Source organism: Neovison vison, chromosome 13 (genome assembly GCF_020171115.1).
Source record: "Neovison vison isolate M4711 chromosome 13, ASM_NN_V1, whole genome shotgun sequence".
Classification (NCBI taxonomy): domain Eukaryota; kingdom Metazoa; phylum Chordata; class Mammalia; order Carnivora; family Mustelidae; genus Neogale; species Neogale vison.
This window is the reverse complement of record NC_058103.1, coordinates 72,347,967-72,371,896: the sequence shown is the minus strand read 5'-3', so window position 1 is coordinate 72,371,896 and position 23,930 is coordinate 72,347,967. Positions and strand designations below refer to the sequence as shown.

The 23,930-nt window shown below is 53.7% G+C and overlaps 5 protein-coding genes across 7 annotated transcripts; 3 read left to right on the top strand and 2 right to left on the bottom strand.

Moving 5' to 3' along the window:
* Nucleotides 1-1,507: 1,507 nt before the first annotated feature.
* DHRS1 (dehydrogenase/reductase 1) lies at nucleotides 1,508-7,859 on the bottom strand. 2 transcript variants are annotated; one of them, XM_044230857.1, is made up of 9 exons: nucleotides 7,651-7,859; nucleotides 7,012-7,185; nucleotides 5,573-5,716; nucleotides 5,339-5,418; nucleotides 3,830-3,962; nucleotides 3,365-3,511; nucleotides 2,776-2,845; nucleotides 2,128-2,226; nucleotides 1,508-1,961 (listed from the first exon to the last, which is right to left on the bottom strand). In XM_044230857.1, the coding sequence occupies exons 2-9, from the start codon at nucleotides 7,159-7,161 to the stop codon at nucleotides 1,825-1,827; spliced, it is 960 nt and encodes a 319-aa protein (XP_044086792.1). In that variant the 5' UTR covers nucleotides 7,162-7,185; nucleotides 7,651-7,859; the 3' UTR covers nucleotides 1,508-1,824. The 2 variants fall into 2 exon arrangements, with proteins under 2 accessions (XP_044086792.1, XP_044086793.1); XM_044230858.1 differs by having other exon boundaries at nucleotides 2,128-2,208.
* Nucleotides 7,860-7,956: 97 nt separating this feature from the next.
* On the top strand, nucleotides 7,957-13,312 carry NOP9 (NOP9 nucleolar protein). 2 transcript variants are annotated; one of them, XM_044230125.1, is made up of 10 exons: nucleotides 7,957-8,312; nucleotides 8,533-8,994; nucleotides 9,943-10,053; nucleotides 10,293-10,434; nucleotides 10,527-10,719; nucleotides 11,360-11,500; nucleotides 11,857-11,982; nucleotides 12,139-12,375; nucleotides 12,589-12,694; nucleotides 13,034-13,312. In XM_044230125.1, exons 1-10 carry the CDS (start codon nucleotides 8,066-8,068, stop codon nucleotides 13,189-13,191), a joined length of 1,923 nt encoding a protein of 640 aa, XP_044086060.1. In that variant the 5' UTR covers nucleotides 7,957-8,065; the 3' UTR covers nucleotides 13,192-13,312. The 2 variants fall into 2 exon arrangements, with proteins under 2 accessions (XP_044086060.1, XP_044086061.1); XM_044230126.1 differs by lacking the exon at nucleotides 12,139-12,375 and having other exon boundaries at nucleotides 7,996-8,312.
* On the bottom strand, nucleotides 13,295-16,126 carry CIDEB (cell death inducing DFFA like effector b). The gene is made up of 5 exons (XM_044230127.1): nucleotides 15,922-16,126; nucleotides 15,464-15,608; nucleotides 14,462-14,611; nucleotides 14,032-14,222; nucleotides 13,295-13,871 (listed from the first exon to the last, which is right to left on the bottom strand). The coding sequence occupies exons 1-5, from the start codon at nucleotides 15,960-15,962 to the stop codon at nucleotides 13,733-13,735; spliced, it is 666 nt and encodes a 221-aa protein (XP_044086062.1). The 5' UTR covers nucleotides 15,963-16,126; the 3' UTR covers nucleotides 13,295-13,732.
* A 1,068-nt stretch (nucleotides 16,127-17,194) lies between these two features.
* On the top strand, nucleotides 17,195-19,313 carry LTB4R2 (leukotriene B4 receptor 2). The gene is made up of 2 exons (XM_044231176.1): nucleotides 17,195-17,411; nucleotides 17,762-19,313. The coding sequence occupies exon 2, from the start codon at nucleotides 17,772-17,774 to the stop codon at nucleotides 18,846-18,848; it is 1,077 nt and encodes a 358-aa protein (XP_044087111.1). The 5' UTR covers nucleotides 17,195-17,411; nucleotides 17,762-17,771; the 3' UTR covers nucleotides 18,849-19,313.
* A 2,487-nt stretch (nucleotides 19,314-21,800) lies between these two features.
* On the top strand, nucleotides 21,801-23,565 carry LTB4R (leukotriene B4 receptor). The gene is made up of 2 exons (XM_044232346.1): nucleotides 21,801-21,923; nucleotides 22,511-23,565. The coding sequence occupies exon 2, from the start codon at nucleotides 22,567-22,569 to the stop codon at nucleotides 23,563-23,565; it is 999 nt and encodes a 332-aa protein (XP_044088281.1). The 5' UTR covers nucleotides 21,801-21,923; nucleotides 22,511-22,566.
* Nucleotides 23,566-23,930: the final 365 nt, after the last annotated feature.

Here is a 23,930-nt window from a genome sequence, read left to right as displayed (position 1 = left end):
GGTTTATCTTGTGCTTTGTGTTCCAAAAGCTGAGAATGGTGACTGGTACAGGGTATATTCTTAAATATTTGTCAGGAGAAGGAACTGACAGCTTCGAAGGCTGCATATCTCCTGGGGTTTTATACATGTTACTTCATTTCATTCTCAAAGAGTTGGAGCCAAAATTTTTATGTAGATTTGCATGAATCTGAAACCCACATTCTTCCAAATCTTCCTTGTGGCCTTTAGGCAGCAATGCCATCACGCAAGGATTTGTTCTAATGACGGCTGTGGAAGGCTGCAGGTCGAGAGGTCTTTATTGGTATTGTAGCATATAGGCAATGCTTCTGCCCCTCGCCAACCTTAGGAAATAACAGGAACTGAGAGGGGGTGAGTGCGATGGGGCGAGACAGTGCTGAGGACATCAGATCACTGCGATCTACATGGGGCGCTTGACCGAATGGTGGATTTAGGTATATGACTCCAATCACATGCTAAGCCAGCTCTAAATAAATAAATAGAAGCCCTGATTAGTAGCTTTTCTTGGTTTTTGTGGCATGCATACCATCGCTGAGGCTAAAGTCAAGCCTCAAATGTTGAAGTCACCATGGACTGCAGAGGTGGAAGAGCAGTCAGTGCTCATGAGCCAGGGAGCTGCCCTCGCGCACATTGCTGGCATGAAAAGCAGTGGGTAAGCAGTGCTGTCCCCAGAAGCCACAGGAAGCCCAGTTTCTGCCAGGCTATGGCAGCTTTGAGAAGCCTTAGCTCTCACTCTGCCTTTTGCAAAGAGGAGAAATGGTCTTTGTGCCTCTGATGGACAGTGGCCGTCCCATTATGTTGATGGCCCTCTAGGCTGCTGCTGGGCAGGCTCCCTCACAGTGGCCCTGGGCTCCCCTTGGCCACACACCTCAGGTGGTCTTGCCTCAGGCTGGGACAGCTCTCAGAGCAAGCCAGGCAGCGCTACAGGACTCTTGCTGCCAATTCCTCAGGAAGCAATTCGGGTAGTACCGTCCCGAGAGGAAAGTGTCTGCAGCTCTTCCTTCGCCTCTCGCTACGATATGGACAGTACTTTCGCCCCAAATGCCAGGAAATCATAAAACCAAGGAATCTGCCCTTGGCGCCCTGAGATCAGACCCAGCTAGAAGGCAGAGGGCATCCCTGAGGAGATGGTGGACTGTGGTGGTGGGAAAGGACTGCAAGACAGGGATGTGCCTGCTTCTGGTTGCAAAGGGACCCTGTTCCCCAGGGAGGCGCGGAAACAGGCCTTGTGGCCTGAGATGGGCAGCTCTACAGGAAAGAGCAGGAACACATCTGGAGGAAAGGGGCTTTCTCCTGGCAAGGGACCTTTTTCTCTCAAGCTCTTAACACTTTGCTGAGCACACAATCAATAGTCAAAACTTGCTGAAAGAGAAATGAGACTTTTTTTTTTTTAAGATTTTATTTATTTATTTGACAGAGAGAGATCACAAGTAGGCAGAGAGGCAGGCAGAGAGAGACTGCTGAGCAGAGAGCCCTATGTGGGGCTTGATCCCAGGACCCCGAGATCATGACCTGAGCCGAAGGCAGAGGCTTAACCCATGAGCCATCCAGGCACCCCAAGAAATGAGACTTATTAGTCCCCAGAGTGTTTTCCAATACTAAGGCAAGAAGTCATATGTAGGAGCAGGTAAAATTAAGGCATAAAGGAGGATCCATAAAGTCCCCAGGGTTCACGCAAGACACATAGAGGAGGTCTTCTCTCCCTAGCAAGGGTATGAGGTAGGCAGGAGGGGCTGCCTTGTTACACCAAGAGGCCCTACAGCGTAGCCTGAGGGAGAGCAGAGTTATGACGTCAGGCCAGGAGGTTTAGAACTTGCTAGCGTAGAGGGTCATAATCCACTTAGGCATACGGAGGAAGCCTGGCAAGTAGGAGGCCAGCCAGCCCAGGCTGGAGCCATGGGAGAGGACGGACCTCAAAGACAAATAGTCTTGGACGGGGCGGCCTGTGGACCACAGGAAGAGGAGGAGGGTTAGATCCTCATTTCCCACTCCTTAGACACCTCCGCCTTGGCTGAAACCCTGAGTGGGATGTGAGGGAAGAAGGAACTGGAAGAGAGTGTGGGAGGAGGAGTGAGCAGGCAACAGAGGATGGGAGGCCGGAGCTCTTACCATCCACATCCTGAAGGCTGTAGCGTCGTGCAAGGTCACAAGATGGCAGCACCTTCCCACTCAGGCTCAGGATATTTGGGTCTGTGAGCACAGATACAGCTGAGGAGGCATGGAAGTGACGCAGTGTGACAAGGTTTGGGCCCAATGGGACAGGGCACCACTGAAACAGGCTGAGGTGCCCAGAATTGTTTCGGTTCCTAGGAAGGTTCTTAGACCTCTGGCTCCTGGCTACACTTCCTGTAAGCCAGTTCCTGAGGTTCCCAAAACCTCAGACTGGGCCGATTTGGGTCTCCAGAAGCCAGAGGAAAAGAAGGGCCTGTTCCTCTACCACCTCCTGAGCCAGGACTCAGGACTGGATACCAGCTCCCTGCAGATTCTCCAGGCCTGCCCTCCCTCCCTTCCTTCCTTCCTTTCTTCTTCTTCTTCTTTTTTTTTTTTTTGGTTTATTTGAGAGAGAGAGAAAGAGAGAGAGAGTACACAGAAGGAGAGGGAGAAACAGTTTCCCCCTGAGCAGAGAGCCCGATGCTGACTCAATCCCAGGACTCTGGGATCACAACCAGAGCTGAAAGCAGGCACTTAACCGACTGAGCCTCATGAGTGTCCCATCTCCAGCCCCCTTCTTGTTACCACCTGCCCCAACCTCTTTACCTGTTGCCAGAGCCACCACACATTTGCCACTCATTTCGGTGGTCTCCGCGGAGGAGAAATTAGATCTGAGCTGAAACACAGGGGCAGAGAAGGAAAGGGCTAATCTCCAAGAGAACTGCCCACATTTCTTCCCCACTTTCAGCTCCTATTCCAGGAGACACAGGCCCTCATCACTGCACCTGCAGGACTCAGAATCCCGGAAGGTGCTGGAGCAACTCTTCCCTACATCCAGGTGAAGCCTGGACCCACTGCCTCTCCTAAGTGGAAGCATCTTGGGATGCCAACTACGTCTGGACCACCTAGGCTAGTTCAGTGCAGGGGTCAAGAGCATGGGCTTCAGGGCACGAAGTCTTTCCACTTATGGTATACATGACCTTGAGCAAGTTTCTAACATTTTGGTTTTGCCATCTAGAAAATGGAGATAGTATCTCCCTTACAGGATGAAAGGGCATAACGTGTCCAGTGCTCAGCCCTGCTCCTGCCACAGTAGGCACCAGGGGATTGGCTGTTGGTGTTACTGTCTTATCACTGGGGATGGAGAGGCTGAGTCCTCTGCCTCCTCTGCCTCCCTCGCCCTCCCCTTGCCTACCTCCTTCAACAGGGGGTCGTCAGTATCATCGTTTTTCATCACGACCTCCTTCACTAGTTCTGTCTGCACCAACCCTGGCCACAGAGACACGTAGCTGACCCCATGGCGCCGCAGCTCCTGGGCACAGTCCGTAGCCAGCCTGTCACACTGTAGGACAGAAGGCAGGGTAAGAGCCAGGGCATGTGGCTACATCCCCTTCCTCCCCTGCCTTCCCTGCTTCTTCTAGGGATGCCCAGCCCCCTTACCCTTCCCAGAGCCCTTTCTCAGCTGTCTACCTCCCCAGTGTGCTGCCTATTCTGGCCACGTAGGAGGAGCCCGGGCAGAGAAGCTGTCTATGGAGGGGCATGGGGTGGAGGAGGGGGCCAGTCGGCCTTACTACTCTGACCACTGGGACTTGTAGCTCCTGAGCTAGAGGTACCATCACAGTCTGAGGCTTCCCTAATCCCCGTGCTATTGGATCCTCACCGCAGCTTTGCCCACGCCATAGGGGACACTGAAGAGATACTGCAGCCCCCCAAGGGAGGAGATGACCACGATGAGCCCCCGGCCAGCTGGAACCATGAGCCGCGCTCCGTACACCGAGCACAAGTAGTGGCCTCTAGAGGCGGCGGCAAGGAAGGAGAAGGAATAAATGATGTCCACCCCTGGCCTGGCTGCAGTAGCCCTGGCAGCTTTCTCTGCCCTCTAGTGGCTATGACAGCTGACAGAAGGCCACATGGGGCAGCCACGGACCTGGGGAATCAGGGGCTAGAGGCCACTTTCTGAGATGAACACTGGTAAAACGAACCACCTATGGATGAGTGTAGAGAAAAAACTTAGTTTTCCACTTTTCTATGTAGGGAAAACCCAGTGCACACATACTTAGTAACCAGAAAAACATTTCATTTGCATGGAAAACAGGTCCCTCCAAGTGGAAACAAGGAGAGAGAATTATAGTTTCAAAAGGAAAGCCCAATGTAAGATAATACAGAGGAAAGGCACGATCAATGTGTACATGAATGTGTGTGTTGGGGGGGTGAGGACATGTTGCTGGGCTTCAAGAAGCTCACCAAATGGCCTTTATTTTGGAAAATTCATCAGGGCTCAGGGGCCAAGGTCTGAACCTCTCTGCCTTATAGGCTCATAACCCTGATTCAAAAAAGATGAGAGTGTGGAGGGCCTTTCCCTTTGGAGGGCTAAGCATGCGGGCATTGCCAGTACCAGTCTTTGGGTTTTCTTTTCTTGCCTCTTAGCTGACCACCCCTCCCTGTCCTCATCATCTTTCTTCTACCTTGGAAATCACAACTGGATTCTAATCCTGCTTCCCTGGGATTGCCACTAGTAGCTGTGAGTGTTCCTAAATGCCTTAGTCACAGATTTTCAGATAATCTCTTAGTTACTCCCACAGGTGGCTGATCACGCCCACGGAGAGCAGTTTCCAAAAGGGCACCATCGTTCCAATACTAAAAAAAGAGTTTTTTTAGTATTGGAGTTCTCCTATCACGCTAGGAGAACTTGGCTTGCTGTGTTTCATCTCGCTCCCATGCCAGAAGTATGTGTAACTCTGACGTGGGAGTGCCCCTGCCTGTGGATCTGGAGTGAAGATATGGAGGCTAAAACAGCAGGCACTCACTCTCAATGACTGTCTCTTGATCTAAAACAAAAGAACTTCTTCCTATAAGCATTTTTGTTAAGATCAACTACAGATTGTGTGCCTGACTGAGGAAAGGCGGCTGGCTCCCTTCTGGGTCATGCATTTGGATGTGCAGAATAAGGCAGGAGAGAGGCCAAGAGAAGTTCAGATGAAATTACTGACAGAAACAAGGTAAAACTCAATGTTCCCAGGTACAGAGCCACCTGGATGGAAATTCTCCAGGGGTATAAAATGAGTGGGACAAGGAGAAGAGATGGGGAGGTCAGAAGGACAAGGAGAGGGCACATAGGGAGATGTCCAGGCACACCCAGCCCTTGTGGCGGGAGAAAGGGAACACTCACCTGAGTCCAACATTGTTGATATCATCCCAGATGGAGGCAGGGGCTTCCCAGAATGGCTTCTTAATGTTCTTCATAAGTGCCTGGAAGGCACAGGAGATGTGGTGAGTTGGACAATCTGAAGGCAGGAAAGCATGAAGGGCTGGATAATGAAAGGGACGGTGAGTGGGAACGAGCATTCCAGGGTCAGAGGGGGAGGTTAGGAATGTGGAGCTAGAATCTAAGTTTAAAGAATACTGGGACTCCGGCATAGGCGTTGTTGACCAGCACATCCAGACGCCCTTGCTGTTCCCGATCGACTTGCTCAAACAAGCTTTGCACTTCACTCTCCTGGCTTGAATCACACACCACAGGAACACACTGGCCCCCTCGAGATTGTGCCTGGTGAGGGACAGAGGGGATATGAGTTTATGGTTGCACATGAATGTGTGACATGAGGCAACTCTCTTCAACTCCCAGCTTAGGGGACAGAGAGGGCAAGAGGAGGAATCAAAGCCAGCGCTGAGGGAAGACAATGAGCAATATCGCCCTCTGGTGTCTGTTTGAGGAGCTTCAGGAATGCTAGGTCCTTTTCCTACAGACCCCAAAGTACTGGGATTTCAGGTTTAAAATCTACATTTACTGAGGCCTACCACCGGCAAGGCACTGTACTCTGCTAGTGGAAGGCAAGGCACAAATAAGGCAGGGGGGCTGCTCCTGAGAAAGGAGTATTTCTCTCTCTCTTTTAAAAGATTTTATTTATTTATTTATCTGACAGAGAGAGATCACAAGTAGGCAGAGAAGCGGGGGGGGGCGGGAAGCAGGTTCCCTGCTGAGCAGAGAGCCCAATGTGGGGCTCAATCCCAGGACCCTGGGATCACAACCAGAGCCGAAGGCAGAGGCTTAACCCACTGAGCCACTCAGGTGCCCCAGAGTATTTCTCTTTTTCCTTCTCAGTCATTCCCATCTCTCCTGCTCTGAGCTCCCACCCTTCACCACTCACTTGGAACCCCTACTCAGTCCCCGCCCTCTGACAGTCACCTCACCAGTGCTCCCACCTAGCAACTGAAAAACCAAAACTCTCAGCTATGAACTATTTCTACCTTCCGTTCTATCTTACCTTCCATAAATGTGTCCCAATCCTCCAACTTCACAGGAAGAAAAACACCTTATTCAAGATTAATCCTATTCTCCTGATCCATGCTCTGGGTCCCACCCTCTTACATCTTTGCTTCCTAACTGCTCGCCCAAGCTCCCAGAGCATTCTGTGCCTCTGATTTCCTGCTAGGCCCTATCTTTTAAAAGTAGAAGTGACATCTCACTAGTCTTGGTTAACCTCAGTGCTTCATGCAATGTCTGGCAAACCTAATATTTACTTAACCGAAATCCAGTAGAAAAGTCAAGCGAAAGTGCACAGCTCAATAAAGTCTTGCCTAAAATAAAGGAAACCACAGGTCCACAACCCTTCAGTTGCAATTCCTAAAGGTCTTAAACAGAAGGTTTCTTCATAAAACTCAGTGGCAAACTTTGACCTGATCTGAAGTTATTTATCGGCTTTATTTATTCTAATTTGAATAAATATTGACACTGTGTTGAGAAATATTATGGCTTCAGGTAAGGAATTAGTGGACAGAGTGGTTAATGGGAAGGGCTTCCTCAGTGGTTTCTGTTCCTGTGGTCCCAGGGGAAGCACCCACCTCCTCAGCAGTGGCCCGTAGGGTGTCCATATGGCGGCCAGTGATGTAAACTGTGGCACCTGCTTGGCAGAGTTGCAAGGCGATGCCACGGCCAATACCCCTGGAAGCACCAGTCACCACGCACACTTGGCCTTTCATAGGAGCTGCCATGACTCAGAAGCAAAAGGGGGAAATCTGTGGAAGCGAAGACTTGCTCTAGGGAGGCCTGCAAACTGTGCATGCGCAAGGGTGATCCTGATAGTGGTAGGAGGGAGAGGCAAGGTTAGAATCCTTTGAGCAGAGAGAAGTTTCAGAGCGGGACAACAGTGCAGGCTACAGGGCAAGACTGTTAGTCCTTTCTGGGAGGTGAACGAGTTGTCCTTTGCCGCTGGCTAGGAGCCGTCAAGGCACTATATGACCCCAGCGGCTGAGTAGGACTGTCCAGGGCTAGACACCTACCGGGACTCTGAAAGCGGCTAAGGTGGGGTTCTGGCGCAGCTGCCCCTCACTGCGGGTCCACGCAGGCTGCTGGGCTATCAGGAGCTCTGGGCTCTGGCCTGGCCCTGTCAGGCCTAGCACGGAGGCGCGGCTTCCAGGTCCGGGGTAAGCGCGAAGCCCAGGGACCCTGAGTCCTAAGTAGTGGGAGCTCGCACTCCTTACCTGCTACTGGTGCGGTCTTGGAGTCTCGGCGCCGTCTGGCTCGCAGAGTCCTTGGTCTTCGAGAACTTCAGTTCCAGCCGCGGGGGTAGGAAGGGGTGACTGAAACTGAGTCACAGTATGAGGCTGGGGAGCCAGTTTGCGTTCCGGCCGAGGATCAGCTGGGTCCGTGGAGGACAGGGTGGGTCTGGGCTGATTCTCAGAAGGGACAGGGCTGGACGAACGGAGGCGGGGCGACCTGGGAGCACGCCCACTGCCGCCGGGAAGGGGCTGTCGCGGGACTATGACGTATACGCGGCGCCCTGAGCGCGACCGCGTTTCTAAACTTGGTGCGCTCCAGTACCTGCACGCTCCTGGCTGCTTGAGGTTCCCTTTTCGCTGGGGAAGCTTTGGCGGACGGACACTGGCTTTAGCACCCATGGGGCTGGCTCCGCGCTCCCCCAACAAGGCGGGGCGCCGGTTCCCAGCAGGTGGCAAACGAGGGCGCGGGGCCAAGGGGTCGGGGCGCCCCCGACCAGGCCGCCAGCGGCCATCCTGTTCGCCTCCGGACGGGAGATCGGAGCCGGCACTCGAGGCGCACTCTCACCTGAGTTCCGAAGCTATCGGGTATTTCCGCCGGGCGCTGTCCGCGCTGAAAGAGGCTCCCGAGACCGGAGAAGAACGAGGTGGGGAGCAACCTCAGGGTGGGACTAGGAGGGATTCGTTGGGCATAAATTCCAGGACAGGAAGGGAAATTTTCATGGGTCCCCAGGGCGAAGGGACTTAGTCTCATCTCCCATACCCTCTTTAGCGCTCCCCCCTCTTTCCCTCACTCGGTTAACTGATGGAACATAAAAAACTCTTTTCCTCTCAGTCTCTAAAATATTTCTTTTCTTGTCTATCCAGAACTGATGGTGCACAATGTTTTGAAGGAGGTGGAGGCTCAGGCCCTAGCCTTGGCAACAAACAGGACTGGCAGTGAGATTATGCAGGAACTGTTGGGATTCAGTCCCCTGAAACCGCTCTGTCGAGTCTGGGCTGCTTTGCGCTCCAGCTTGCGCTCTGTGGCCTGTCATCGATGCGGGGTGCATGTATTGCAGAGTGCTTTGCTGCAGCTGCCTCGATTGCTGGGGAGCCCGGCACAGGAGGAGGAGGAGGAGGACTTGGAGGAGGAGGAGAATGGCAAGGATGGTCCCTTGGAGACCCTGGAGGAGCTGGTTTTGGGACTAGCCTCTGAAGTGTGTGATGATTTTCTTTTTTACTGTGGAGACATACATGCCAGCTTCGTGGTTAGAACTCTGCTGCAGGTGTTGGGAGGGACTCTTCTGGAGTCTGAGAGAACCAGACACCGTGGCTCTCAGTCACCTGGTAAGTATTACAAGAGAGGAAAGTGGACCTAGAGGAGAGTTTAGGAAGTCCAAAAGGAGAGAGTAAGCAGAGTAGTAATTCCTCATGACTTTGAAGAATTAGCAGAGAAATGAGAACAAAGCTTAACAAACCAAAAATTAGTGTGAACAAAGGCCCAGAGGTGAGGCTGCATCTGTGTGTTTGAGGGACAGCTAGTGGAATGGGCCAGGGGCAAGAGGTAATTCATTTGGGCAATGGATGTCAATTTCTTTTTAACCACAACTTATGTAATTTTTTTTTAAACATCACAGAACTGCCTATGTGTATGTATATAGATACTGGACTCAAACCGAACTTTGAGAAACAATATTATTAATTGACATTTTTCTCTGGTTTTATTTATTTATTTGATAGAGACACAGCAAGAGAGGGAACACAAGCAGGGTCAGAGGGAGAGGGAGGAGCAGGCTTCCCGCCAACCAGGGAGCCCATTGCACGGCTCCATCCCAGGAACCTGGGATCATGACCTGAGTTGAAGGCAGGCAGACACTTAATGACTGAACCACCCAGGCGCCCCTTCTCTGTTTTATTTTATTCTGTTTTGTTCCATTGAAAAAGACCTGGTTAAGATTCACTAAAGTGATTTCATGATGCAGTCATAGGCAATGCCCTACATTTTAAAAAACTCTGGGAAATAAGGTTAGAGAGTTTAAAGGAGGCCTGATTTCTGAACAGCTTGAATTCCTGATTGAGAGTTTGGCCTATCTCTTGTGGACCACTGGAGAGCTGGTTGAAATTTAGAAAAATTAAAACAGAAACATAGTCTCAGTTCAGTCATCCAGATGAGAAGACAGATTCATACATATGCTGCATCTCCAAGCTGAATCTTTGATCATCTATGGACTCATTCTCCCTCCTGTTAGTCCTTTTTGATCCCAGAACTGCACAGGCTTTTTGTTGTTCTTTCAGATGCACAAAGGGTCCCGGCTCGGGAATGTAAGCCAACTGATTTTGAGGTCCCTGAAACTTTCTTGAATTGCCTTCAGGACCTGAGCTCTTGCTTTCTGAAGGACATTGCTGGTAAGGAGGCTAAGAGAAGGAGGGTCTAGGACCCATTTTTCTGGAGGTGATTGTCATCATGCAAAGCCCTAACTTAGATCACTCATATTTCTCTTCGAATCTGATCTGGTTTATATTGCAGACTTTGTATACAGCCTTTATGTCCATAGTCCCTGGTACCTTACTGCTTGAGGTTTGAGATTGTACAGGTTGTCTGGATTTTGGAAGAGCTGTTTTGATTATTTCTGCTCTCTCCATAGTATTTATCACTGACAAGATCTCCAGCTTCTGCCTTCAAGTGGCCTTACAAGTCTTACACCGCAAACTGCCCCAGTTTTGTGCTCATGTCTGCAGTGCTGTGATCAGCTATCTGAGTAGCCGCAACCCCTCAGCAGACGGCAGGTACGCTCAGACTGTGTGAAGTGAATGGAGTGACGCGGGTATTTTAGGTGAAGTAGAGTAAGGCTGCCTGATCACCTTCTCCTTGTCCCTAGCCCCCTGCTGCTATTTCTGCGGGATCAGACAAGCTCCAGACTCCTGGAGCAGGTCCTGCTGGTATTGGAGCCCCTGAGGCTCCAGAGCCTCTTTGAAGATCACTTCCAAGGGCAGCTACAGGCCCTGGCTGCACACCCAATTGCCAACTTCCCTTTGCAGCGTTTACTGGATGCTGTTACTACCCCTGAGCTGGTGAGTTGAGAATGGAGCTGGATCTCTTTCTGTACCCTGCTGTTTCTGCTAGTTCTTGTTCATTGGGCTTTATTTTACTGTCTGTCTACCTCGGTGTCTCTGACTGTGTGCTGGCCGTTCCCTTGGAAAGGTTATTCCTGGGGTTTTCTCAGAGCTTAGGACAAAAGTACCTTCTTCCCAGAAAGGATTTGTGTTAGCTTCTCAGGTGCCTGGCAGGAGACTGGCTTAATTTGCAGATTTGCAGCTTGAGGTTCCATGGTCCATTCAGACCCTGGCTACTTAGCGACAGATCTATATGAGTGCTGGAGCTATGGCCACAGCTTCTTTTTGCTTTTAAAGCTGCTTAGCACCAATGCATGCTTGCCTGTGACCCTCATGTGTTGGGAGTTGGAATAAGAAGGGCATATTTAATTCTACTATTCTTTATCTTGAGAGGGTGGCTATTTAAAGTACCCTGCTCCCCCCAAGTGAGGGGGTACCTCGAAGACTGCACCCTGGTCCTGGACTTTGTGTGACCAAACCAAAACGCTGATATTGGCAATGTTTATCTAATGTTTTTAGTTTTCAGTAGGATTTCTCTGAATAACTTAGTCCACTGGTACAAAATGCCAAATATTCTTCTTTCTGTGTCTCTCCTCAGCTGTCAGCTGTGTTTGAGGAGCTGAGCCCTGCCCTGGAAGCTGTGCTGGCTCAAGGTCACCCAGGGGTGGTCATTGCCCTTGTGGGGGCCTGCCGCAGAGTTGGGGCCCACCAAGCCCAGGTCCTGCAGCTGTTGTTGGAGGTGATGTTACCCCCCACCTGTTTATACCCTCCATTCAAATTCTTATCTTTGGTGGTTGTATCGCTGGTCTCAGAAGGTCTCATTCCCGAGGAGTTCACAGATATGGAGCAAAATGAAGCCAAACCCATCTTCTAGCCGTGGCATGAAAATTGTCTTCCAGGACTAAGCAACTTAAGGACTAAATGTTTGTTCAGCCTTGTCATGTGTATAGAGGCTGGGGATACAGCAAGGCAGATGAGATCCTGCCCTGTCCCACAGTTTACACTCTTACGTCTCTTGAATGCTTTCTCCTGTCTACAGAGTCGGGGTTAGGGATGAAGTTGTTCTCAGATTCATCATGTTGTCTTCCCCTCTAGGCCTTCCACTGTGCAGAGCCCTCTTCCCGGCAAGTGGCCTGTGTGCCTCTCTTCGCCACTCTGATGGCTTATGAGGTGTACTATGGACTGCTGGAGGAGGAGGGGGCGGTGCCTGCAGAGCACCAGGTGAGGTAGGAGCAGGGCCAAGCCAGTGACTAACTGGGAGCCAGGGTTTAAAAAGTCCTTCACCCTTGTGGTGAGGGTGGTGAGGCCTCTGGCTTCATCCAGGCAGAGATGGCAGTTCAGTGGCTGCCTCCTAATGCCCTCTCTCTGTCCTTCCAGGTGGACGTGGCCACAGCCAGGGCCCTGGGGGACGTGACAGTCCTGGGGTCCCTCCTGCTCCAGCATCTGTTGCATTTCTCTAGTCCTGGTATCATACTTCAAAGTCTGGGTGCCTTGACGGGACCACAGCTTCTGACTCTAGCCCAGAGCCCTGCTGGCTCACACGTGCTCGATGCTGTCTTGAGCAGCCCCTCTGTGACGCGCAAGCAGCGCCGCCGTGTGCTGAAGACCCTAAAGGTTCTGTTTCTGCTCTGATGCCCCCACCACCATCCATTTATGAGAACATGAGCTTGCCCCAGTACTGTCCTTCAGAGTCAGAGAGAGAATATGTAGTTCTCAGATTCTCTTGACTCCACCTGTAGACTTCGGAAACTTCACTTCCCCCTTGCCCTGCCCAGCACACCTTTGTGGACTGCCCTAAGGGGACCTACCTTGCTTGTCTCACTGCAGGGACAATATGTAGCTCTGGCCTGTAGTCGCCATGGCAGCCGTGTACTAGATGCCATCTGGAGTGGAGCAGCTTTGGGAGCCCGGAAGGAAATTGCTACTGAGCTGGGTGAGTACTGGCCCCTTTCTCTGACCTTTCCAAACTTTCCTCACTTCAGATAGCTGGGTAGCTAGAGAAGGGACTTAAATTTAGCAAAGACTTTATTTCTAAAGGGTGATGATGGCCATGAGTTCTTAGCAGTTTGCTCTCCTCCCCTTCTCCTCTGTTGATTATGCAGCCCTGTGCACCCATGCCTCCCCTGGCTTCTCTTTGGAGAGTGAGGTATTAGTTATCCTGAGACCATCCCAAGGCCTAGGAAACATGGAGGGGCCTTCACTCAGGGAGAGTCCCTTTGAGCATGGGGGGTGATGGCATGACGATACTGAACATGAGTGGTTCCATTTGCAGGTGAGCGGAACCAGGAGCTGATGAGAGACCCTTTTGGCCACCATGTGGCTCGAAATGTAGCCCTGACTACTTTCCTGAAGCGCCGAGAGGCTTGGGAACAGCAGCAGGGGGCAGTGGCCAAGCGGAGGCGGGCTTTGAACTCAATACTTGAAGACTGAGGCCTTTGGATATCGGACTGAGTGGTAATGGGGGAGTGGTAAAGGGCATATCTGTCCTGTCCCCTTTGTAGTTTAAGTTGGAGTCAAAAGCCTTTATAATAAATACTTTTTTATATTTTTATTGGAACTGTTTTGTTATTTGGGAAAGAAGGGTATAAAGAAATCAAGGTCTCAGAGGCAGAGAGAGCTGAATTCAGTGCATTGGGAAGCTGAGGGGCAGGAGGAGGTGCAAAGAATCGAGATGTAGCAATGATCAGGGTGGAATCGAAATGCATGCCGATGGGCCTTTGGTCCTTCAGGGTAAGTCGGAGGCCTGAAAGATGGCTAGGAAGGAAAGAGCATTCTTCAGGACAGGGTATAGGCTAGGACTGGAAGGCCTTAACAATGGTATGTCATAAAACAATGGGCTTAGAAGACAGCGGGGAAATCAGGTGAGTCATCTCATCTGCACTGTCCTTACATTTCCAAAGCCAGTGCTGTCACAGTCCTCACAGTGTGTCTCTTGGAACAAGTCTAGGGGTAGAAAGCTCAGAGCCTCTTCTCAATAGGGATGGAGGCGACCCTGCCGCTGCCAGTGCCACTGCTCTGCTCCTTCTACTACATGGCGGAGACTGGAGGCAATTCCCAGCAGCATATGGCCCAGGCCTTGCAGCAGTGCAGAGGTCCAACGGAGGAGCTCCCTGAAGGGCAGAGACAAGATGGAGTCGAATGGGTGGGAGGAGGCCATCGAGGGGGTTTTCCACGAGGGAGAGCTAATGGGGTAGGTGAGGGCAGAAGGAATTAGGGGGCTGCAACTGCAACTGTAGGGGGATAGGGAGACATGACCTGTTGGTCTCTGACCTGAGTACTTTCTTTGGGCCGAGTCCTTGAAAGTCACAGCTCATGGAGTACAGCCCATAGAATGTGGCTTTGATATTGAGGCTGCCAAAGAGGTCTCGAGGGTTTTGCTTGTATACGTCGAAGGTGATGCGGGCGATGTCCTTGCTGTGCTTAGGCTTCTCCCGGCCCAGGCCATATGACCGCATCCCACTCTGTAGGGCACCTCCATCAGTGCAATGCACCCCCCACACAGGGAGCCACCACTATGCCCCAGCAGCACTGGGTCAGACCCACCCTTGCCTGGACTGTTTGTTCCCTATAAGGGGTCCTTGGCAAACTCCTTGCCTCTCCCAGTGCCTCTGCCCCCAAGATCATGGTTGGGCTAGAGAAGCTAGAAGAGAGAGCCAGAAAGGACTGGTGGCCAACAACAGCCCCACTGTGGGCCTCTCACCCTGCTGGGGCTCCAGTTCTGCCCACACTCCAGCACCATCAGGCATGTGTCATCCTCCAAAAGCTGGAAGAAGTCTTCACTCTCCACAGCGGTCCCATCCTCCTCCAGCACCAGTGCTAGCATCCCGCTAAGGAGCAGGGCCTCCAATGCCTGTCCGGCCGCCGGAAGCAGGAGGGAAAGGGCAGAGCTTAGCCATGCCCTTCCCCCTCCAGCGACCCTGCATCCACTGGTTGGTCCTAGATACTGGCTGATATGCCAACTCGACTTCCTGGAAAACTGCTATACCTTCAAATGGCTCCCACGCTCAGTGTTCTCGGTGTTGCTGGCGGGCCCTCACTAAGGGTTGACTTTTTTTCCTAATTGTTCCTATGTCATTCTCCACGCCATTGTCTTCTCCTGTTCCTCCCCTCTGAGCCATTCCTACTGGCTTGGAATTGAGAAAGCTCGCTTACTTCTGTTGAGGTCCCTCCTTCGGTCTTATCTCCAGTGTTCTACCTCACTGTCCCGAACCCTCAGTCCTCCAGAGCTGTTTTCAATAATAATGACCCTTAATCTTTTTGAGTCTTAGTGTCACATATCTATGTAGCACTTTACATACATTGTCCTCTTTGACTCCTTTCAGTAACTCTAGAAGGAAGGTGTATCCTTATTTCCTTTTTGTAGATGAAGAAACTGAAGTTTTGATAGATTGAACAACTTCCTACAGTTTGACATTAGCAAACCAGCCAGTCCTGATGGAATCACAAATCAGTGATTTGTCATACAAATCACTCCACACTGCCTTCTGAATGCCATTCCTCCAACCATCCCTTTCTACTCCTTCCTCTACCCCCTGGAAAAGAAATGATCCAAGTACAGCATTGGTCATTGGGCTGACCCTCTCCCCATACCCCCTTTTAGTCCTCAGAGGGAGGGGCAGCCTTGTACCTAACCTCAGCCTTTACTCTTCTCTAGCCCTCTGGCTGCCGCTGCAATAGAAACTTAGGGATTTGGCTCACTTACCTTGTCTAGCAGCTCCTGGCGGGTGGCAGCTGTTAGACCTTTCCGCGTGGTCCGCTTGTGATCACAGACTCGGAAAGGTCGCTGGGGTGGTGAAGCTGAAGTCCAGACTTTCCGGCCAAACTCAGAGCCCATACTGGATACCGACCTGGTAGTTGGGAAGAAAGGTCTAGAACTGAGGAGTTGGGTGACGCAGTGGGGATGATTGGGGGTGGGGTGCTTGGAGAGTTAGAGAGGGATCTAGGTTTGGAGGTCAGAGCAGCCTAGGGAGAGAGGGAGAGACCATGGAGTGGGGGTGGTGAGTGGTGGTTCCATAGCTGGACAAGCCCGCTGTGGAAACTGGTGGGGAGGGGAGACGGGAAGGGGTACATGAGTCTCTGAGTCTCCTAGGGGCTGAATGGAATTTGGTTGCCATGCACTATCCTCAGAACTGGAGGGTAGAGAGGAGGGTTAGAAATCACCTGAGCAGGCCGCTGGGGTTCAGGGCTGAGAGGTACTCCATGGTGGAGGGAAGGAGCAGGAGTGTTGCCTCTCCCAGTGACTTCTGGGCTCCGTGGTTCTTTGCTGTGCTGGGGCTGAAGTAGTGGTGTTTTCTGTTAGATCTCAGCCCCAGTGAGATGGAGGATGAGTCACCCTGGACTCTGGCCTCCCCTGCTAGGCCACTAAGAAGGGCAAAGTCTGAGGGGAGGGAAAGGGGAGGGAGAAAAGAAGGACGTTCCTGGCGTCCCTCATGGAGGAGGGATTGAGGCCCAGAGTTGCCTGCAAAAGTCACTGAAGTGTGTGTGTGTGTGTGTGTGTGTGTGTGTGTGTGCAGCGTGTGCTGAGGATAAATGGGAATGATGTAAGAGGATAGGAAATGATCTCTGGTCTTTTTCTTTCTATGGAGAGAATTTCTAGGGATTGTTTCTGGCTCCCAGCCCTCAGTGGCGTTCTGTGATTTGTGCTGGACTTGCTGCCACCTACTGTGAGAGCCACAAACTGCAGCTTTGTTGGAAAAGGGAGGCCCGGCTGAGGGTGGGATGGTGGGCAGGGCTTGGGCACTGGTGTCCTGGCTCCTTGGGAGCCCCCAGTTCCAGCTGTTGACTGGGCAGGTATCTTCCCCCTTACTTCCATTTTTATCAGTGTACCAGGTCCGCCTGAATTTTCTGCATTTCCAGGCTTTGCCTGACCTCTTCACCCAGAGAAGTTTCTTGTCAGCATGGTTCTACCAATGCACCATTTCTTTTCTTCCCAGCTTGTATCCTGGTGGAGCCTGGTAGCAGGGTGTCTTGGAGGTTGTATGTTGTGATTCCTCAAGGAGGTTATAAGCCCCTCCATGAGTCCTCCAGAACTCAGCACCATGACTGGAAGTTGTCACTGATAGCCCAGTGAGAGACCCCGGTGGGGGCTGGGGGAGGACAGGAGCAGGGCCTGAGGCTCAAGATGAGAGGAGTAGGTAGGAAACTGAGGAAAAACGAGGGCTCAGCAGGATCAGAAGTCTGGAAATGGGCCAAGACAGAGCAGCCAGGGGAATGAGTAATCTGGGTCACCTTTTCTGCTAAGTGTAGGCCCGGGAAGGCTGAGAGCATGTAACAGGCGGGCAGCAAGACTGGGACAACTGGGGCCAGAAGTGGGGGAGTGAGTGCACAGGCAGGACCCCAACTCAGGACTCAGCAGTGTCCCTACTCAACTACATGATCTGGGAACCTAATCTGTACCCTGCAGCTTATCCTGTTTCCTAGGGAGGCGGACTCTCACACGCCTGGACGTGTTAGTGATGGGAAAGAGGAGAGTGCCGGAGGGGCCCCAGTGAGAGGCCAGAGAAGAGCTCCACCTTGTCCCTCCCCATTCTCATCTCACAGGGCAAACCTGACAGGCGTCGGACAGGAGCAGGCATATCACCCACTGTGGCTGTGCCTTTCAGCTTCCCCAGGCTCCTCATGTGCCCAGGATCCTACTAGCTCCCAACTGGGTAAGTTGATCTGCTCATGCACTTGGGACTTCCCACCACTCACCTTCGCTGAGGTAGAAGGAATGGGGCTGGGCAAAGGAGGGCCCAGCTACAGGGGTGGAGGTGGAGGTAGTGAGAGCCCGGGAATCAGGACTGGGAGGTGGGGGGTGGTCAGCAGACTGACAGCAGGGATTTGGGTTCCAAGAAGCAGTGTTTGAGCTGGGCCTAGGGTCCACCAGGAAGTAAAGTCAAGGCTCCTAGACGGAAGACAGGGAGGGCGGGGGAGACACAGTCCCTTCTCCCCTGGCAGAAGGGGCCTTTGCCCCACCCCCTCAATGCCTTCTATGGCCCTTTCCGTGCCCCCCCCCCAGGCGTGGAAGAATGCTGGCCTGCTACCGACCCCCAGGGAATGAGACGCTGCTGAGCTGGAAGGCCTCGAGGGTCACAGGCACGGCCCTCCTGCTGCTGGCGGCGCTGCTGGGGCTGCCCGGCAACGGCTTCGTCGTGTGGAGCTTGGTGGGCTGGCGGCCTGCACGGGGGCGGCCGCTGGCTGCCACGCTCGTGCTGCACCTGGCGCTGGCGGACGGCGCGGTGCTGCTGCTCACGCCTCTCTTCGTGGCCTTCCTGGCGGGCCAGGCGTGGCCGCTGGGCCAGGCGGGCTGCAAGGCCGTGTACTACGCGTGCGCGCTCAGCATGTACGCCAGCGTGCTGCTCACCAGCCTGCTCAGCCTGCAACGCTGCCTGGCCGTCACCCGGCCGTTCCTGGCGCCCCGGCTGCGCAGCCCGGCCCTGGCCCGCCGCCTGCTGCTGGCCGTCTGGCTGGCCGCGCTGCTGCTCGCCGCGCCGGCTGCCGTCTACCGCCACCTGTGGGGAGACCGCGTGTGCCAGCTGTGCCACCCGTCGCCGGCCCATGCCGCCGCCCACCTGAGCCTGGAGACGCTCACCGCCTTCGTGCTCCCCTTCGGGCTGGTGCTTGGTTGCTACGGCCTGACGCTGGCGCGGCTGCGGGGCGCCCGCTGGGGCGCTGGGCGGCATGGGACTCGGGTGGGCCGGCTGGTCGGCGCCATCGTGCTCGCCTTCGGCTTGCTGTGGGCCCCCTACCATGCCGTCAACCTCCTGCAGGTGGCGGCCGCGCTGGCTCCGCCCGGAGGGGCCCTTGCGAGACTGGGCGGGGCGGGCCAGGCGGCGCGAGCCGGGACTACCGCTCTGGCTTTCTTCAGTTCCAGCATCAACCCTGTGCTCTACGTCTTCACCGCCGGGGATCTGCTGCCCCGGGCCGGCCCCCGCTTCCTCACGCGGCTCTTTGAGGGCTCGGGAGAGGCTCGAGGGGGCGGCCACTCTAGGGAGGGGACCATGGAGCTCCGAGCTACCCCCCGGCTCAAAGTGGTGGGGCAGGGCCGGGGCGATGGAGACCCCTGGGGCAGAGTGGAGAGGGACAGTCAGGGATGGGATCCTTGACACCAAAGCCTATGACCTGGCCTGCCTCTGCCCTGTCCCCTTCCATCGCCCCTCCCCCAGAACTCAAGGAACCACTCTGGAGGGTTTGGGGACCCTTCTCTGGCCACAGTTTGGATCTTTCTGGACAGGCCCAGCTCCCTCCAAACAGAGTGACGGCAAGGGATGATGGTGTTGCCTGCTTGCAGGTTGTCCTGGGCCCCTGTGCCAGAGCTGCTGACTTGCTGCCAAAAGCTACTGTGAAATAAAGGGGGGGGGGCATCACGTGATGGTGTAAGCATGCTCCCACTGGTGGTTCATCATGCCTGACTTGTACCCAAGCCACCTGGTTCTCTGCTGGGTCAGCCCAAGGCTGGGCACTGCCAGCCTTCAGTGGCATCTTGACTTGTCCTCCCCAGCCCAGGTGGTCTAGTTCCCCCAGGCCAACCCATTGAACCACTCTGGAAATAAAGGGAGAAAAAAAGGAAAGCTATGGGTAGTTGAATGACACATGGGGACGGCATCCATTTTCTGGGGTCTGAAAGAGCTGAGGGGAGAAAAACCTGGCTCTGGAAGAAGAAAGACCATCCGTGGGGCTTGGAAGGAAAGTTTTCCTGTCTTGAGGCTAATACAGTGGGGAAGGAGCCCTGGGTGTCATATTTGTCTTCCCCTCTGAATCTGACTCTTCCCCCAAAGGTCACCTGACTCAAAAAGGACTCCAGGAGCCTACACATGCTCACCCTGGGGACGTTTGGGGCCTGGGGCTGAGCAGGTATGGGGAATGGTGTGGATGGCTGGAGGACAGGAAGAATTTTTCAAGGAGGCACCCCCCTCCTTTGTCTCCTTTTTCTCTCTGCTAAATGTTGACTCTCCCAAGAACTCAGCACTCTCCAATACTTCTTGGCCCCCATCTTTGGGAATCTTTCCATCTCTAGGTCCTGAAGCTATTTTGGATCCAGACGCTTTTGGGTTTGGGGAGGTAGGATAGGATTCATTTTTAGAGGGTGTCCATGTGCACACACATGTGGTCACTAGATTGACCATCTCATCTGGTTAGCCCAAGACTTTCCCAGTTTTAGTGCTGAAAGCCTCTTGTCCCAGTCCCCTCAGTCCCTGGCAAACATCACTGGCCAGTTACCTGAGTGCTGCCTCGGACCATCACCCCAGGTTCTGCTTTAGTGACTGTTTGTTTACACCACCCAGGCAGAGGCCAAGAAATAACTAAGGAAATTCGGTCCTCAGGGTCATGCCAGGGCCACCCAAACTGGGGCGGGGTGGAGCTCTGGATTTGGGGGTCAGGAAGTACGCTTAGAGTAGCTAGTCTGGGGTGGAGAAAGAAAGGCCATTGAGAGACATGGAGGTGGGGAGTAGTGTGGTATAGGAGGCAAAGACAGCCCAGCTTCTATCAGATGGAGCCTCTGGTTGACCCTGGAGCCCTGAGTCAGAACCTCCCCAGACACGGACAGCAGGGGCTTCTTCTGGCTCTCATGTGCGGAGGCAGAGGCTCCCTAACTTCCTCTCTTCCAAAGTCCCCGTCTCACAACTGTGGTCAGAAGGCCCTTCCTCAACCCTGCCTTCCTGCTGCGGTTTCAGCCCATTTCTTTGCATCACATCCTCTGCCTCACAGCTACTGGGTCAGTTCTGCACCAGGCTTTCCTCAAAGCAGAGAAGTGGGCATGCTGCGAAGGGTAAAGGACCTCCATGACCACCATCACAGGCCGCATCTTTCCTGACAAGTGACAGAGTTGGCAAGGAAGCAGGAAGGCTCACAGTCAGATTGAAGGAAAGATGTTTCGGATATTAGCCCCTGCAGGAGAGGTCAAAGCGGGAGACTGCTTTCCCTCCAGGAAGGGAGAAGAGTGACCATTTGGGGGGGCTTTTCTTCCTTGCACATTCCTGGTTTCCCATCCTGGCAGGGCAGGTATGAAGCATCACTGCCGCTACCTCCTCTCCCTGTGCTCAGCCTCTACTTTTTCTGTGTGTCTAAGATGGGACCTGACAGCCAACTATGGGAAGGTAGGAAAGAGGTGCTGCTGACCTCTTTGACCAGTGCCCAGATCTTAAATCCAGATTCATGTGGCAGGGAAGCCACATGGGCAAGTGCAAGGCAAGTGGCTGGGGAAGGGGGCAGAAACCGAAATTCTGTGGGATACTAAGGAGATCCTTTGGACTTCAGCTTCTGCCAAAGGGAAGGGAGAACTGACTGACCTAGAGCTGAAGCAACCGCTTTAAATGAGGGAATAGATGCAGGTGCTGGAGGAGGGCCCTCCCCCTCCAACTACACTCATGGCTTGAACCCAAGCCAAAGACAGGATGCCGTCCTCTTTAAGCCCTGATGTTACCTAAACCCTAACCCATAACTTAGCCACAGGTCTAACCTACACTTCCTATTAATCTAAAAATCTACATTATTTACACAGTGGTATAAGAATACCCATAGGGGCACCTGGGTGGCTAAGTGGGTTAAAACCTCTGCCTTCAGCTCAGGTCATGGTCTCAAGCCCCACATCAGGCTCTCTGCTCAGCAGGGAGCCTGCTTCCTCCTGCCTGCCTCTCTGACTACTTGTAATATCTATCAAATAAATAAATAAGATCTTTAATAAATAAATAAATAAAGATACCCATATTCTGGCCTCTCAATCTGAGCCCATTTTCCTTCTTTGGCATCCCTCCCTCCTTCTCCTGTATGACAGTTTAGTACTCTATCCAACTCTCCAGTCTAGACCTGAATCTGAGGCCACACCCCAGCCTACTCACTCCCCTCACTCCTTTCCTCTCACTGCACCTTCCTGGGCTCTTCTCATCTGGTCCCACCCCTGAGGAGTCTTCCTCCCCGCTAGGCTCTTCTGGAACACAAAGACTATTCTCCCCCACCCCGCAGTGAAGGGAGGGCTAGGACTTTCAGCCCCACCCTCAGCATGATGTGTCTTCCCCCTCCTCTGCTTCTTGGTACTTCCTCTCTGGCGGACTTAGCCGACAGCAACCAGACCTGGGGCTAGAGACCCTGGAACAGGGGCAGGTCTGGGAATAGGCTACACCACCCTGCCCTGGTCTTGAGATTGGCACCAGCTTCCCACCGGTACCCGGCAAAGCCTGGAAGTAAGTATCCTAGGAGTAGGGGAGATATGAGGTAGGATACAACCGTGAGAGAAGGTGCAAAGGAATTTCCAAAGAAGGCCTGAGCAGTGGTTAAAAGGACGGGGGAGGACGTGTTCTTGTCTCGCAGCCTCAGACTCCTCCCCATCCCTGTTCTTCCTGGTGGGCCCTGGGCAGCTCCGGAGAGAGTTGGTCAGTGACTGGAGGAAGTCAGTGGGACTGAGGGGGCTAAGGGCCTGGCACGTGACAGAGAAATTAGGCTTTTGAAGGGTGCAGCTTTGGTAAGGAAGGTCCCCCTCCCCCATGTGGTTCTGGGTCTGAAAGGGTATGAAAGTATTGCTGCTGCTGTTGCTCCATATTTTGCAATTGGGTCTGTGGGCAGGAAGGAGCCCCATGATCCAGTTAGAAAACCAGTCTTTGTGCTCTGCCAGGTCCCCTGAAGACAGGTCCACTGATGAAGTGCTGAAGGTAATATATCACAGAGGTGCATCTGCCAATGCTGATCTTGGAGATGGACTAGAGTACTCAGGCTAGGTGTCAGGAAACGTTGGTCCCCTACCCTCATGCCTGTGTTCACCCTCACCCTCCAGGTCCTCGCAGTGGCCACGGACCCTACATCTTGGACAGTACCTCCTCACTAGGGGTCATGTTCATCGTTCCGTTGACTATCATCCTACTGTCAGTAGCGCTGGCTGTGGGGCTTCCCGGCAACAGCTTTGTGGTGTGGAGCATCCTGGTAAAGATGCGGAAGCGCTCTGTCACTGCCTTGTTGGTGCTGAACCTGGCCTTGGCAGACTTGGCTGTATTGCTTACCGCCCCCTTTTTCCTCTACTCTGTGGCCCAGGGTACCTGGGGTTTTGGACTGTTTGGCTGCCGCCTGTTTCACTATACCTGCGGAGTCAGCATGTACGCCAGCGTCCTGCTGATCACGGCTATGAGTCTGGACCGCTCGCTGGCAGTCGCCCTCCCCTTCGTGTCCCAGAAGTTTCGTACCAAGGCCGTTGCCTGGTGGGTGCTAGCAAGCATCTGGGTGATGTCCTTTCTGCTGGCCATACCTGTCATCATGTACCGCAACGTGGACTTGAGACAGGACAACCAGACCGGCTGCTCCCTAACATACTCCAGCAAGCGAGCCCAAGCATTCCATCTGCTCTTTGAGGCCCTCACCGGCTTCCTGCTGCCCTTCCTGGTGGTGGTGGCCAGCTACTCAGACATCAGGCGCCGGCTGCAGGCCCGGCGCTTCCGCCGCAGCCGCCGCACTGGCCGCCTGGTGGTGCTCATCATCCTGGCCTTCGCCGCCTTCTGGCTGCCCTACCACCTGGTGAACCTAGTCGACGCGGGCCGGGTGCTGGCCGGCAGGGGCGCTGCGCTCTTTGGAGACCCGCTGTTCCTGGCGCGCCACGTGTTCATAGCGCTGGCTTTCTTGAGCAGTAGCGTGAACCCCGTGCTGTACGCGTGCGCCGGCGGCGGCCTTCTGCGCTCCGCCGGCGTGGGCTTCGTCGCCAAGCTGTTGGAGGGCACCGGCTCTGAGGCATCCAGCACCCGCCGCGGGGGCACCCTCGGCCAGACGGTGAGGGGCGCCCCCGCGCCTTCCGAGGCTGGCCCCTCCGGGAGCCTCGCCGACTCCATCGACGCTCTCCAGTGAAACGAACTGAACTAGCCCTGGGGGTTGCTGCTGGTGGTGGTGCTACTGCTGGTAGAAGGACGCTGGCGGTCCTCGTGGCAGAATGTTCCCCACATTGGCCTGACCCAGTTTACCTTGAGGAGGAGGAGGAGGAGGAGGAGGAGGAGGAGTAGAACGGGAGTGGGGTGGAGCGGAAGAGGAGGGAGGGGCGGGGCGGGGCGGGGCAGGTAAGGGCAGAGCGATAGCCTGGAGCAGCTTTGCGATTAAAACTGGTATCACGTTGGGTCAGCCTTGTGTGGGGCACGTGCATTAGGGGCAAGAGGGATGCTCCTGGCACTCTTAGCGGAGGGGGTCCTTCTCAACAGGTAAGAGGCACATCCTTTAGT

Bases quoted from the DNA above. Each gene is read 5' to 3' on its own strand.
- CIDEB (XM_044230127.1), bottom strand. From the start codon at position 15,962: ATGGAGTACCTCTCAGCCCTGAACCCCAGCGGCCTGCTCAG. The intron at 15,609-15,921 runs GTGATTTCTAAC...CCCAACTACCAG, and splicing joins AACCCCAGCGGCCTGCTCAG to GTCGGTATCCAGTATGGGCT. The intron at 13,872-14,031 runs GTCAGAGACCAA...TCTGCCCTTCAG, and splicing joins GGCCCAAAGAAAGTACTCAG to GGAGCTCCTCCGTTGGACCT.
- LTB4R2 (XM_044231176.1), top strand. From the start codon at position 17,772: ATGCTGGCCTGCTACCGACCCCCAGGGAATGAGACGCTGCTGAGCTGG.
- LTB4R (XM_044232346.1), top strand. From the start codon at position 22,567: ATGTTCATCGTTCCGTTGACTATCATCCTACTGTCAGTAGCGCTGGCT.
- NOP9 (XM_044230125.1), top strand. From the start codon at position 8,066: ATGGGGCTGGCTCCGCGCTCCCCCAACAAGGCGGGGCGCCGGTTCCCA. The intron at 11,501-11,856 runs GTGATGTTACCC...CTTCCCCTCTAG, and splicing joins TCCTGCAGCTGTTGTTGGAG to GCCTTCCACTGTGCAGAGCC. The intron at 12,695-13,033 runs GTGAGTACTGGC...TTCCATTTGCAG, and splicing joins GGAAATTGCTACTGAGCTGG to GTGAGCGGAACCAGGAGCTG.
- DHRS1 (XM_044230857.1), bottom strand. From the start codon at position 7,161: ATGGCAGCTCCTATGAAAGGCCAAGTGTGCGTGGTGACTGGTGCTTCC. The intron at 5,717-7,011 runs GTGGGTGCTTCC...GTCCCTCACCAG, and splicing joins TACGGGCCACTGCTGAGGAG to GCACAATCTCGAGGGGGCCA. The intron at 5,419-5,572 runs GTATTCTTTAAA...TGTGCCTTCCAG, and splicing joins ACGCCTATGCCGGAGTCCCA to GCACTTATGAAGAACATTAA.